This window comes from Rhamphochromis longiceps, linkage group LG8, assembly GCF_057381845.1.
Source record: "Rhamphochromis longiceps isolate RC_006_pf linkage group LG8, R_longiceps_female_GT1.1, whole genome shotgun sequence".
Lineage (NCBI taxonomy): Eukaryota > Metazoa > Chordata > Actinopteri > Cichliformes > Cichlidae > Rhamphochromis > Rhamphochromis longiceps.
The window spans coordinates 24,878,401-24,892,429 of record NC_140564.1 but is presented as its reverse complement, the minus strand read 5'-3'; the positions used below and the strand labels follow the sequence as shown (position 1 = coordinate 24,892,429).

The window sequence follows — 14,029 nt, the reverse complement described above, 5'->3', positions numbered from 1 at the left end:
ACCTAAAACCTGTGCAAACAAATGTCACTTTAAAATGGCATGCAACGATATAATTAAAATCTGTCGATGCAGAATACGGGAGTATAAAATCTCCACTTAGGAGTAATCGTGAACAGTTTACCACACACGCACACAGGTTTGAGTGTATGAATATGACAGCCAAAAACAGCCCCTTCCAGCTTTGTGGAAGCTTCCTTCCTCTGAACTCACTGGTTTATCCCACAGTGTAATTGCCCCAAAGCTCAGACTTAGCTCTTCAAAGAGCTGCCAACACCATCTAAGGTGTGATTACCTTCCAGAGAATCTTTTGCCTTTCTCACTATTTTGTTCCATTTGTTTAGTGTTGCGTCAAAATCAAAATAAGTGGACCAGAACGAGGGGGTGTGAAAGAAATGTTTCTGTGTTTTTCACAGGGCCGCTGACAAAAGAAATTGAGTCAGAAATCACAAGAAGCCCGGCGTCAAACACCAGGAGGCCAGCTGACAAAAACCTAGGACCCATGCTGCCCATCACTAAAGACATCCTGCGGGACTTCTACACACCGTTCAATGAAAAATTGGCCAAAGTGCTGCAGAATGACTCCTTCCTCTGGGAGAATAACTCTAAACTCTGAACATCCCAACATCACAACTCCTGTTATTTTAGAAAAAGAAAGAAAGAAAAAAAAATACCACTGATGTGTCAACCAGCCCCTTTGGACTTCATCTCTCTCAAGTGCCCATTAAAAAACAAAAACAATAAAATCTATGTTTTTTTATTTAAATTATTTTTTTAAGTTATAAAAGCAGAGATGAATCAACGATAGAAAAATAGCACAAGCAAGTGTGGTGGTTTTGTGTGAGAGTGTGTGAGCGAGAGTTGAGTTGTTCTTGGCCCTGATTGTTGTTGTTGTTTTTTTTAACCAGATGTACCAAAATTAAATAGTGAAACTGAAGATATTACGTTGTCTCTTTATGTTTAATTAATTTAAAGAGGAAGATGTCCGACAGGACTGAAAGATGAGATGAGAAAAGATGAGATCTACTAGTTTTGGTCCTTTTCTTCCAAGATAGCTATACTCACAGAGACAAATTACTTTGATTGTACCTTTATCAGAAGGATTGTAAATATGGCATAGTGAAACGAGCTTGTAGGGGCACAATGGATTAGTGAAACAACAGCGCCCTCTACTGTGAAGAAGGTGTAGCTGCAGTCTTAAAATTGGCCTCATTCAAGACTAAAAGGTTAAAAACACAGATGTGAAATGGAATATATGTTATCCTCAAAATTAATACAATGGTTTGTCTCATGTTAAATGTTAGCAGAGATTTTAACAGGAAATTAAAAGAAATAGTTTCTGAATTAAATTGAAGGACTTATTATCTGGCAGATGACTTCCTGCCAGATAGTTATATTGTATTATGCATAATAGTCCATGTGGTATGAAAGATTTCCTGTATCTGTTTTTGTTGCAGCAGAGCTTAATCAGTCTGTTAGAGAAGGTGCTCTGCTGCCTGTACGGTAAGAGGTGCAGAGAGTCAGGATAATCCATAATGGATAACAGTTTGTTCAGTAACCTTCTCTCCATCACAGCTTCTGGGCTGGCTCTGTACAGTCACAGACCAGCCTACCTCATTAGTTAACCAGTGCTGGAGTCACTACCTCCTATGCTGCTCCCCAAGTAGACCTCAGCAAAGTACAGTACACTGATCACAGCAGACTGATAGAAAATCTCCAACATTTTGCTGTACACATTGAAAAATCATCTCTTTCTATAGAAAAGAAAGAAGAGCCTGTTCGTACCTTTTTGGCATACAGCCTCTGTATTGGTTCAGCCTGCTGCTGACATGGATGTCCAGGTGCTCCTCCGCCACATCAGCATTTCTGGTCCACAAGCTCTATAGCTGTCCTCTGTCCTTTATTTGCATCCAGAAGACAATTTCTTCAAGACCACTCCACAAAATTATCCACTAGTGCTCTGTACTGCTCCTCATTCCACTTCCAACCTCATCCAACAACTGCGGAGTAATCAGAGTATTTCTGCAGGTGGCATGAATCAAACTTACAAAGAAGTTCTGAGGTTTGCAAGGTGAGCAGGAAGACAGCACAGTCTCCTGTGGAGCTCCTGTACTGAACATCACCAAATCATACAGAGCACTGCACAGTATTACATGCAGTCTGTCTTGTCGGGTCATCAGTATCATAAGCAGCATGTAGACGATTGCAATGTCCACTCCTCCACTTTTGGATTTTCTCTAGGGTAAAAAAAATACTCTTTTAATAAGTGGTGCTGAATGAGTCACCGCTTTGCCAACGTCTGGAGGAAGGCCCAAACTCGAGGGAAAATTGATTGATAGCATTGTTTATTCTTGGACTTCTGTAGCTGCAGAGTGTTGCTGAAACACATAGCTCAAATTAATTTAACAATGCAAATAATTTCACAGTTTATACAGAAGCACACCTACAAAGGAGCAAAATATTGCCAGAAAAATTCCCCCAAAAAACAATATTTCACGTCTTTAAAACAATGTTGCATGACTTCAATTACGAAAATATGAGACTGTGAAAATGAAATTCGAGTACAATCTATTCTCTACACCAGAGGGCAGACAAGACTTAACTATACCTAATTGTAACTTCGATTTTAGCAGGACGTTTAGTAAGTTACAGCAATTATTAACGCCATCATTAATGAGAATATTATTATTAAACATTGTGATGCTTTAAGAAAATGTGCCTCGATTTTGAATATGTGTTAAAAAAAACAGAAAAATCATGCAGTAATTTTTCTTTCCTGACAATATTTATAGTTTTCCATCTTTTTTTTTTTTTTTTTTTGCCTGTCCCATTTGGCTCTTTTGCCATCAGAATTGTTGTCTAAAGGCAAAGAAAAGATACCCAACGGATTTACTTTACCAAATTGACCATCCCAGCCTTGCCGTAATGGTCCATTTGATTCACCTTTTATTGTTTATTTTATTTTCACTTACTGAATACGGGACAGACTTGACTGGGGGAAAGAAAGAGGGAAAGAGAAACAGTTGAGAAGAGGGACGGGGGAGAAGGGCAAAAGACAAAAACCAACAGAATGAGCAGAAAAAAAATGCATATATCAATCACCTGGATCACCTGCTGAGAAAGAAAAAAGAAAACAAGCAGAAGAGAACAAGAGTAATAGAATAAACAACATCACAATGATATATGGGAATATGACAGTAAATACTAAATATTAAACATTATTGTGCAGCACATAAGATCAACAGAACACAGTGTGCTTTGAGGTAGGAGCCAAAAAGGGTGTAGTTTGTGGGTGTGATCACCCGTGTGTACACCTGTGAGCATGGACGCGCTTGTTTTTTTTTTTTTTAAAGGTTCCTTCATGTAATGATCTGCTAGAGGGCGTGGGGGGGGGGGGGGGGGGGGGGGGGGGGCCACAGCCCCGTCCTCCAGGGCATGAAGCAGGTATGGAAGAGATCAAAACTCCAGACATCCAGAGGCCCCCAGAACACGAGAGACCAAGGAAGACCAACAGAGGGGCAGCCGCGCCACTGTCTCAGTAAGAGCTGAGGAGAGTCCCAGATGAGGGCTCACTCAGCAGCCGTGGAGCAGAAGCCAGGGGGAGTTGCAGTGACGCGCCCGTGAGCTCCGCCGGCAGCCAGCCGTGCCTGAGTGACCAAGCCCCAGGCCGAGAGGCCGGGGGCACCCCACCTCCGAAGTGGCCCGAGCGAGCCCCAGGCCAAGGAGTGAGCCGGTGTGTACCTAGACGCCCACCCCCAGACACAAAGAACCACCAACGCACCGATGTCTGAGGGAGTCCGCCACTGGCAGGGAGGGCCTGAGATGTCCCCAGAGAGGTGGCGTCTGACACCCAACCTGACATATAGACACAGACATACAGGCACACACATATACAAACATCCATTCCCACCCTCATGCTCTCATATGCACTTACTCCACACTCAACCAATGTGGAGACAGACATAAAGAGACGCTGTACACACGATCACACTCCCCAAGCGTACTCTACGAACCGGGTCTAGGTACCCTTGCCCCTGGAGGGGGGAACTGCACCCAGACCCAGGTGGTGTTACCCTTTTCCCTGCGGTGGGGGGAGGCAGACCGCCCCGACTCCGCAGCAGCAGGGAGGCCCCACACTCCAGACCGCAGTCGGACGGCCAACTCCTCCTCCTAGCCCCCCCGCTCCAGCAGGTCGCAGAGAATGGGGGTGAGAGAAGACTCCAAACCTCCCTCCACCCGCTCATTGTAGTGTTGATGCATGTGTGTTCTAAGGTGCATTTAAAACCCAGGAGGGCATGGAGCTACCTGCCAGAGAGCAGCAGGTAAACGCATGGTCCCTCCTGCTAGCCCTCAATGTCTACGTGTATTTAACATTGAGAGGTGGGCAACGACGCCAGGGGTGGGGTGTACACCCTGATGGTACTTTGGATTCCGTGGTAGTTTTCCATCTTAACTTCAAGACAACTTGACCCAAATAGCTATGAGAAACTTGAGCTTAACAGTTTAACGACATGAGATCTTCTACTTCTCGCTGCTGTTTTTCAAAAGGTAATGCAGCCCTTTCACTCTGCAATCCCGAAGTGCCAGCAATTTTGGCTACTTTATCCTCACTGAAATCAAGACAATCTGAATGGAAAAATAGTGACTCCAAGTCATTTGCATACTGTGTTTAGAGTTGGATGTGTATATGACTGGCTGAAGGAGTTTGGCTTTAGTGAGAGCCTCCAACCAATTTCAGTTGTCTTTGAATTCACAAATATTATCAAAGTATCTTTCATCCTAATCTGGAATACAGATTACAGTGACTGAGAAGAAACTGAAGAAGAGACTTTCTGAAATGCACACTTAGATCACACTATTTCAATTTTCTTAATGAATAACCAAACATTGAACAGATTGGCATTTAGGTTCTGATCTCAACACTTCCCACAGGTATATACTAAAACTAGCACTGCAGAAGCTGGAGAATGAGGAATTTAAACTTTAGCTCAGGGGAACTTTGAAATTTAGCCCACAGATGAATCCTGCTGATGTAGGTGGAGTTTATGAAATGCTGCAGTGTGCAGCAGAAGAGCTGGACAGAGCAAGCATAGCAGGGCAAAGGGCAACAAAGACTATAAGGGAAATACAGTGCACTAATGTGCATGTGGGTTGTGGTCATAAGTTACGACCCGGGCATGTAACAGTATGTAGACTACAGTATGAAACATACACTTATCATGGGCATGAAAGGCAATTTTGGGCTTTTATTGATTTTTTTTTATTGATGTTCTTTTTCCAGGGTGCAATAATTCTTCTTTAATAACTTTAGAAAACAAGAATTGGGTGCACAAGGTTGAATTTAATTTGGATGTTTTGGATGACAATAATAATAATATTAATAATAATAATAATGATAATAATAATAATAATAATAATAATAATAATATCAGCATCAGCTGTAGATATTATAACATCTAGAAAATATATTATCAGCATAATTATCAGCACATAAACACTGAGGGTTGGAAGGAATCCAGCTAAATATAGAGTATCAAGTAGCATTGGTCTAAGTTGGATTTTTGAGCTATTATTTGCCTGATTCTTAGATGACATAAGCATCAGGTGAAATATTCTAGCACAAGCTGTCATATTTCCATTCCTAGAGTCAACACATATTACTGTCCTTTAGTGTTGTGAGCCAAAAAAAAAAAAACAAGACAGCAGGAAATATGCAGCAAAATGAAACAACACAAAACATACTCAAACAAACCAATAACATAAATATTATAGTGCACAAATAGGAGACCAAAACATAGAAAGTTAACTAAAATAAGTGTAATAATTCATAAATGACTGCAATATTAATCCCAGAATTACGTCATGCAAGAGGTTCAGCAACACCGGCCTGCAAGTGCTAGCGGCTACTAACAAAACTCCAAGCTAAGCCACCAAGAAACTCATAACACGTATTACAAATAAATATTAGCAAATAAACTTACATGCGTGAAGACGTGATTCCCCACAGCTCCTTCAGGAAAGGTGGTCACTAAAATCCCAGGAAGGAAAAAGAAAATCAGATTCCAGGTTGGTGAAATGTTGCAAACAGTTAGCTAGTAGCATCAAAGGCTCTATAATTGTTTCTTCTCCATACTGTCCGGATGCAACATTATTAGCTTTCAGTTGTATGCAGGGTGGTTTAATTATGAAATAGTGTCATAAATCATAAAGTAGTTTACTTAGAATATGATGGAACAATATCAGTAAAAAAATTACTATAGAAATATGCAGTAGGTAGATATACGCTAACTCACTTTGTTAGGTACACCTGTTTAACCTCTTATGGCAGATACATGGACGTAGTCAGGATGACCTGCTGAAATTAAAACCGAGCATCATAATGGGGAAGAAAGGTGATTCAAGTGACTTTGAGCATGGCATGGTCGTTATTGCTAATCTGGGATTTTCCCACACAGTCAATGAAATGGTCAGAAAAGGAGAAATATCCATTGGCCAGTAATTCTCAGGGTGATAATTCCTTGTTAATGTCAAAGCTCAGAGGAACAACTGAGCCAAGGTATTCAGAAAACCATCTGTGAACGTATGTAATGTCAAAACTTGAATGTGATTGGTGACAACAGCAGAAGACCATACCAGGTGTGTCAAGCTTCTGCTGTAGATGTGTTACTCAACTTCTCTGCTAGGGTGGCGTCTGGACACCTGTGCCTTCCTGGAGCCTCACTCTCCTTCTACTCACCTGATGCTGGTTCTGGCTAATTGCCCCTGACACCATTTAAGGCCTCAGTGGAGTGTTGGTCCTTGCTGGATTGTTGTGCTATTTTCAGTTAGTGTAGCCCAGCTCTCCATGATATTTTTCCTTGTGCTCCCTGGTTCTGCGGCTAATTGTTGGTTCTCCATCTCCTCCTGCACAGACCTACCTGGACCCCAGCCTGCCTTCCCTGGAAACCCTTTGGTTGAGCAAGAGCGTGAGTGAGGAAAGGTATGGACATCTGGACTGAGTGTGTGTTTTTCACAAGCGGATTGAAGAGGACTGTGAGCGTGACTGTTCCCCAACCCTGGACCTACACCTGGAATCCCTGGACCCCTTTTCTCCCTCTCACTGTACATATGTAATTATTCCACCCACTGCTGTAAATAAACCTTGTTCTGTCTGAACAGTTCTAAGTCCTGCACTTGAGTCCAGCCTAGTCACCATGACAGGGTGCCACTTCTGTTAGCTAAGAACAGGAAACTGAGGCTACAGTTTGCATGGGTTGACCAAAATTGGACCCCATAGAAGATTGGAAGATTGGTCTAATGAGTCTCAAGTTCTGCTGTGACATTGGGATTATGAGCAGTGTACCCATCAGGTTGAATATGAATTGACTGTACTCAAATGACCTCTACATTCACCAGATCTCAATCTAACAGAGCAACTTTTGGATGTGGTGATTTGCATAATGGATGTGTAGCCTACAAATTTGCAGAAACTTCTCATGTCAATATGGACCAAAATCTCTGAGGAATGTTTCCAGCACCTTGTTGAGTCTATGAATCCTGGTACTAGAAAGGTGTAACAAATAAAACAGATATCCTCATGTCCTGTGAGTGAATATATAGCTCTGGTATAGTAGCAGCATCAAAATACGATTTTTCAATTTTATGATGAGACCTGTTGTCAAAAAACATGTGAATGAGACAAGTTGCTACACTTTTTTTTTTTTTAATGCTTTTTGTCTTTTACTATAAATGCGTCCACTCTCTTATTTTCAGTCAGTCTGCACACATGTTAGATCCCCACTGCCACTTTGTGTTAGAAGCAAAGGTTTGTGTATAAATCAGTGGGCTGGTGTCTAAGTTTTACAGACAGGCTAGGAAGGTTGGAAGATAATGAGAAGTTAAAACGTTCTTTTATATGATTTGTTGACTAAAAGGAAAACATGAAAAAAGAGGAGTTGGGGGTGTATGCCAGCAGCATGACGATGCAGACATCGTGTTTCAGGTCACATTTATGATATTCACTACAGGACCTTAGATGTGTTTGGGAGACCTTTTCTCCCCAGGTCCATTTCTTCTCTGTCAGTTTGGATAAGCTTCGAAGCAGGGCTTTAGCAGCGAGGGCTCCCTGTTTTACACCATCGTTTTTTCGTTTCTTCTCATCAAATATCTCTTAACTCTTTTGCTGTCCTCCAAGTTGTCTGCTGTCCTTCTCAGCTCTCTTTAGTCTTCTGTCAAATTAAACTGTCCCGGATCTTCCGGGATTCTTAATGCTATAGTGGTCCTTTAAGTTAATGTTAGACCTTCAGACTTTTGACCAACTGGGTATAAAATTATATTAGGAACCTTACTGCTGCTATTCTTGCTCATAACCATCCTTCATACCCTGAAATGAGCTGAGAAAAAAAAGAAAAAGTATATTCTTTTGAATCGCAGTTCTGTGTGTCTCTATTGTCTGTAAGAGAGAGTGCCACAGAGAGTTTCTTGTGACAACAAGAAAGAAAGACTGGATAAACAAGCTTATGCAACAAACATTTGCAATCCATCATGCTAATTGAGTGCTCTGATAGCCTGCCAGTTGTATCTGAAGAGGCTGTGTGAGGCCCAGTTATGCCCACTGACGTTAGAGAGACTGAGGAACGCAATCTTTAAAATAAAACCATTGCCTCAGTTAGGTAAAATATAGCAATATTAATCAGTTAACTTTTTTAATAGTATACACAAGAATGCAAAAGTAAGCTGATAATATTAAACAGAACAGTCCTGTGAGATCTGTTCAGCTTTCTGATTTTGTTGGAAGGGCTCAGCTGAAAACATCTGCTTGTGATATACAGTGCTATGCAGTTTTATCTGTTTTGGACACACATAGAAATAGAAATGGTCCTTGGCAGAGATTGTTATTACTGATTGGCCTGGTTATGTTTTTTTCTCCACATAGTCTAAACTAAGCTAAGACACGATGGCACTGTTAGAAAGCCGTTTCTCCACAAATAAGGGAAGCCACTGCCTTTCATGCTTGTTTACCTCCTTGTCCTTATATGGTTCTGTTTAGTGTTGACAAGTCTCCATATGGCATATTTGTCACTTCAGCTATTTTTAATCAGGGCAAATTCTTAAAAGTGGAGAATGTGTTAAACCAGATGTTACTTCTTTGCTTCTTCTGAGCCTCTTGTGCCCTTGAAATTGTGTCATTGTTCAACAAGGTTCACTGGATCTATGGTCGTTGCTCTGCATTAGCTTTCACATCAGACTCTAGCCAAGCATCTGAGAACAGCACAGAATTCTAATGTGGTTACATCTGTGTCTGGGCGGATCCTCGTCTTGAAGCAAAACTGACACATGTCCTTAGAGGTGCCCACTCTTGAACAGTGCTTTAGTATCAGTTCACTGGATGCAGCTGCAATATTAAACCAGTTTGTTTCAGTCATTCATTCATTCAAAAAACTCTCTCTTTATATCACTGACATTAGATGTAAACATCTGGCCTTATTTTGGTCACATCCAGCTGGAATCTGCCCCAGTCATAGCCAGGGCAGATTTAGACAAAGAATTAGAAACACAGGTGTTCAGGAAGGGAATCTTTTCTGGGAGGAAACTGAGGGCGGCTGTGCTGAAACACATCAGCACAGCAACAGGCTCCAGGCCACTGTGTTATAAAACTGACATTGTTGAAGAACAGCTTGAGGTCTGAGTATGTGATAAATAGATAAAAATGCTTTACAGGTCCCCAGTGGGGCGACATTCTGAGCTTAACAAACCAAAAACAGAAATAAATTTCACGTAATTGCAGAAATAAAATAAATGTAATAGTTTCTACAGTAACCACGCAGTGCTGTTGTATGAAAACACAGTCAATGCGAAAGTAGAAAACCAAAAGACTGGTTTGTACCCAGTGTGAAAGACAGATGTCCAAGTATATTTAGCTGGCCTGAATAAACCAGACACTACACACAGTGACAAACCACTATTCACTTCCAGTTTAAACATTTGCTTTGAGGATTTAGAAGAAGTAACTTTAACAGATTTTTTAATTGAGGTCAGTAATATTTAGCCCTGAAAGTATTGTAGTTAGTTAACCATGGTAGAAATAAGCTATAAACAATGTATAATTGCATATAATACTAATATTATATTATGAATTATGAGTATTCACTTTTCTTTGCACCAACTAACTGCTAATTTTAAGAAATGGGGTGTATTTTTACGGGTAGAATTAACTGCTGACAGCTTCTAGAAATAATCCAGATGAAAAAGCAATCAAAGCAATGTTCAAAGTTGTTGAAATGCTGTGTATAGAAACTGCAGGACGTTTCATGCTCCAGTCCAGACGGGGCAGTTCTCCTTTAGCAATATTCTCATTATAAAGATTAGGAAAAGATGCCACTATGCTGCACTAAATATAATTTGATTTAATATATAAATAAAAACAAAACTGAAAGAAATGAATCATTTGAATGTCATCACATCAGTCCATCCATCCATTTTCTTAATCACCTCATCATAAACAAACATATAATACATTGTGGAGTTATTTTTTAAAGAAAGGCAGATATGAAATGGTAAAGTGAGATCCGAGGAACCCACATATATAATTCCCTATATGCCCATATATTGGCAGTACAAACAATACCAGTAAGAAACTTTGTTTTAAATAGCTCTGTGTAGCATTATTATGAATTTGACCTTCAGATCAAACTATTGACCTTAAAAAAGGGGTCAGAGGTCAAATGTGACATGACATTTTAACTCTTTCGATTAGTTTACAATATACACTACTCTTGTAAGAAGCATAGTTTCTAAGTTATAAGGCTTTGCGTCAATTTTCAACCAGTAAATCATTAAGGTGACCTTAGTTGAGGGCCTTGGTGGATGTAAGTCAAATTTTAGTGGATTATTAACATGATCCCACTCTATACCCCAACAAAGATGTAACAGAATTCAATAAAAACCTTTGGTGCTACCTTGTTTTCAAACAGACAGTGTGACACACATGCAGACACGCATACAAATGGTACCAAAAACATAACCACCTAGGTGGAGGTAATTAGGAAATTGCTTACCGAGGTCACAAATCAGTTGAGAAGTAGGTTCATTTTGTCACTGACTTATCTTTGCAACCACATAAGTCATCTTCTACATGCCATTAAAATATTAAGATAATTCTAAAGTATTTCTATACTGTCTTTATATCCAGAGGCTAAAGCCATCTGTTCAAATCAAATAAAAGTGAAAAATAGAGAGGAGTGTTATTTCATTTCATTCATTCATTATAGCATTACACAACAGCAAAGAAATCTCACCATCTTTTGTGATCCCACTACCTAAAGCAAGATTAAGCATTGGATCTATTGGCTATAATCAGACCAGTAAAAATTTGCTGGCATCTTGAGTGGTGAAACAAGCTGAGTTCCATGAAGGACACCATGAAAACATAAGCTGACACAGACCTCCAGTCTCAAAACAGACTGCTCTGCATGTGTGCTGGTCGAGCAAATTGACCATTGCCACATTTCTCACAGTTTCCATGGACACAGAAGAAATATTGCTAAGACCCAGCACTGGGCTGTTACCTTCTTGTCACACTATGCTGTGATGAGAGATGTTCACCACTTAATTTCGCCAATTTTAGTGATACAGACACAGTTTTTTAAACTTTTTTATGTGGCAGACATTCCTTTTTTTATGGATTGTTAAATATGATCATTCTAATATGCATTCCAAGCCTTAAGTGTGTCAAAGCTCTACTGCACTTATCGTATTCCTGCGTCATTTGGGTTAATATAGCACCGCTTTTACATTCAAACTCTGACAGCACCAGCCTCATCCTTGTGTGGAACACATTTACCTTTCAGTGATTTAGCTTTCAGCTTTAGCTTGCCGCTTGTCAGACGTAGTGCCAAGATTTGAGAGTCGTTCCTAATGAAATGTACATACTTTAAAGCAGTAAATCCCAAGGTTGCAATATGCCCTGTTTTGGATCTATAAATGTGTCATATCACATTTTGTTTTACATGTAAATAAATAAATAGGTCAAGGTGGGTTTGTCCCGCTCAGGCAGGATAAACTCTTTGGATGTGAATTTAGTAGAAATATAGGGCACAAGCCAGTGTGGCACATCCAAGGTTGTTTTTGATGGATGATCACTGAAGGTGTTTGCATGCATACATTTCAGCCTCTTTGTGTGAGACTTTAAAACATTAATGAGGTTCTCTCCTTGCATGAAAAGCAAAGCACTCTCCATTTTAAGCACTCATTACAATTACCACTGTCCACCAAACTTGGCCTTACCATGCCCTACTGTACCATTGGATTCACAGTCTCAAGTCAGTGTCCCCTTTTTCATCAGTTACATAGTGACAAAGCAGCAGCAGGGAGAAATTTGCCATTGAGTTTCTAACCTGTCACTCTAGGCACTGACGCCCAGTTAATGAGAATTCAGCCAGGGGATTTTCTCCCTGTGAGAGATTATGGAGAGAGGCAGAGGCCATCACTCCTACCTTGGGTGTTCTTCACTGAGAAAGACAGCTATTGTCACAACATTCCTGCCTCAAGCTGCTCTATACTTCACAGCCTGATAAGCAGCTGTTTGATAAGCCGGCACCAGATCAGGTATATTAAACTCTGACGTCGAGTTTAGGAAATCATTTCATGCTTTAATAAATGTTAACCAAGATTAAATAGCGTCTACGCTCTAATATATCCGTTCTGTAGGTCACATTTCTACTAACAAATGAAGTGGAAGATTACATAAGGGTTGTTGGGCCTTTTTGCTATCCGCATTTCATTTTGAAAGCTGCACAGCAACAACAGCGAAAACTAATTTTCAAAGCAAACAACAGGAGCTTGAAAATAAAACACAAAGACAAGTGGAGTAGTACCTAGATAATTCTGCAGACTCCAAACACCTTCATTTTAGTCCACATACACACACTCTCTTCTCATAATATTAAATTATTATTACTTAATCAAACCTCATCCTAAAAGCTGCCATTTCCCCCAAAATGTTTCTAATGCTTCTTATATGAAACTTTGCAAGGTGAACCTGTTGAAACTGCCAAAATGATCTGTCCACTGATGTCACAAATATTATAATGCACTGACGCCTGTGGTAAATATTTGAAGAGCGTGTTTTGTGCACCATGTTAAAATAAAAAGAAAGATGTGCCTGAGAATAAAGATAAAGAGTCAGCTGATGTGCAGAGGGATAAAGGGGGTTGTTTAATTCTTGCGTGCCTATTTTGCGTTTAGTAAAACAAAATATAGCTTCCTTTTAGTTAGATTCAGTTACAAAAAAAATAACTGGGCAACACAACTTGTTGAGAATCAAAGCTGAAATCCTAGAGGCTGTTTCAAAGAAGCGATCTGTCATGTTACCAGCTTTTAATACAAGACATTCTTGTCTGCAGAGGCATCACAGCCACGGTGCGGTCCTGCATTTGAGAAACTCACTGACAGTTGTGGTTGCTTTAGCAGAAAGGGCTGACATTTGTCTCAAAGCCTGTTCAGTAAAGTTTTATAGTCCTTTTTGGATGCCTTCTTCTCATCCCTCCTTCCTTTCCTCCCATACGGCTCAGGATGGGTGTAGTCTAGATGAGAAGTGGGCGAGCAGTGAATGGCTGCCTAGCTGGCGAAGGATTATGCCAGCTGAACAGAGTCTTCCAGCCCTGAGCTGTCCACCCACTCCAGATCCTGTTCTTCTGTGATTAGCCTGCAGCCTCTGCCCACTTTAGCCTCCGTTCAGAGGCTGTCTCAGTCTCAGGTGTGAGTGATTTCCAGGCAACCTTTGCAGTTTTCTGTCCATCTACATGAGTTATGTGTAATGAACCAGCACATTTAAATTGGGCAGCATTCAGGCAGGCCACCAGGCTTGTTAAGAGATTATTATATCTGCCTTAGTTTGTCTTGCCTCAGCTTGATGAAATGTCAGAAGCTGTAGCTATTAGTTGTGCGAATGCTTGGTGGAATCCCCGTTCCTTATGACTACATCTTTTAAGCCCAAGGCTAGACATTTCTTTTCTTAGCATTAACACAAAAAGCACACACTCAAGAGAAAACC

At 40.5% G+C, this 14,029-nt stretch overlaps 1 protein-coding gene across 1 annotated transcript in view; it reads left to right on the top strand.

Annotated features, from left to right (window-relative positions):
- Positions 1–1,192, top strand: part of chst15b (carbohydrate (N-acetylgalactosamine 4-sulfate 6-O) sulfotransferase 15b) — a 40,099-nt gene extending 38,907 nt beyond the window's left edge. The window contains exon 8 of the mRNA XM_085416677.1: positions 414–1,192. Coding sequence (XP_085272803.1) covers positions 414–613 — 200 coding nt within the window. The 3' untranslated portion in view covers positions 614–1,192. The remainder of the gene's footprint in view (positions 1–413) is intronic.
- The last annotated feature ends 12,837 nt before the right edge of the window (positions 1,193–14,029 follow it).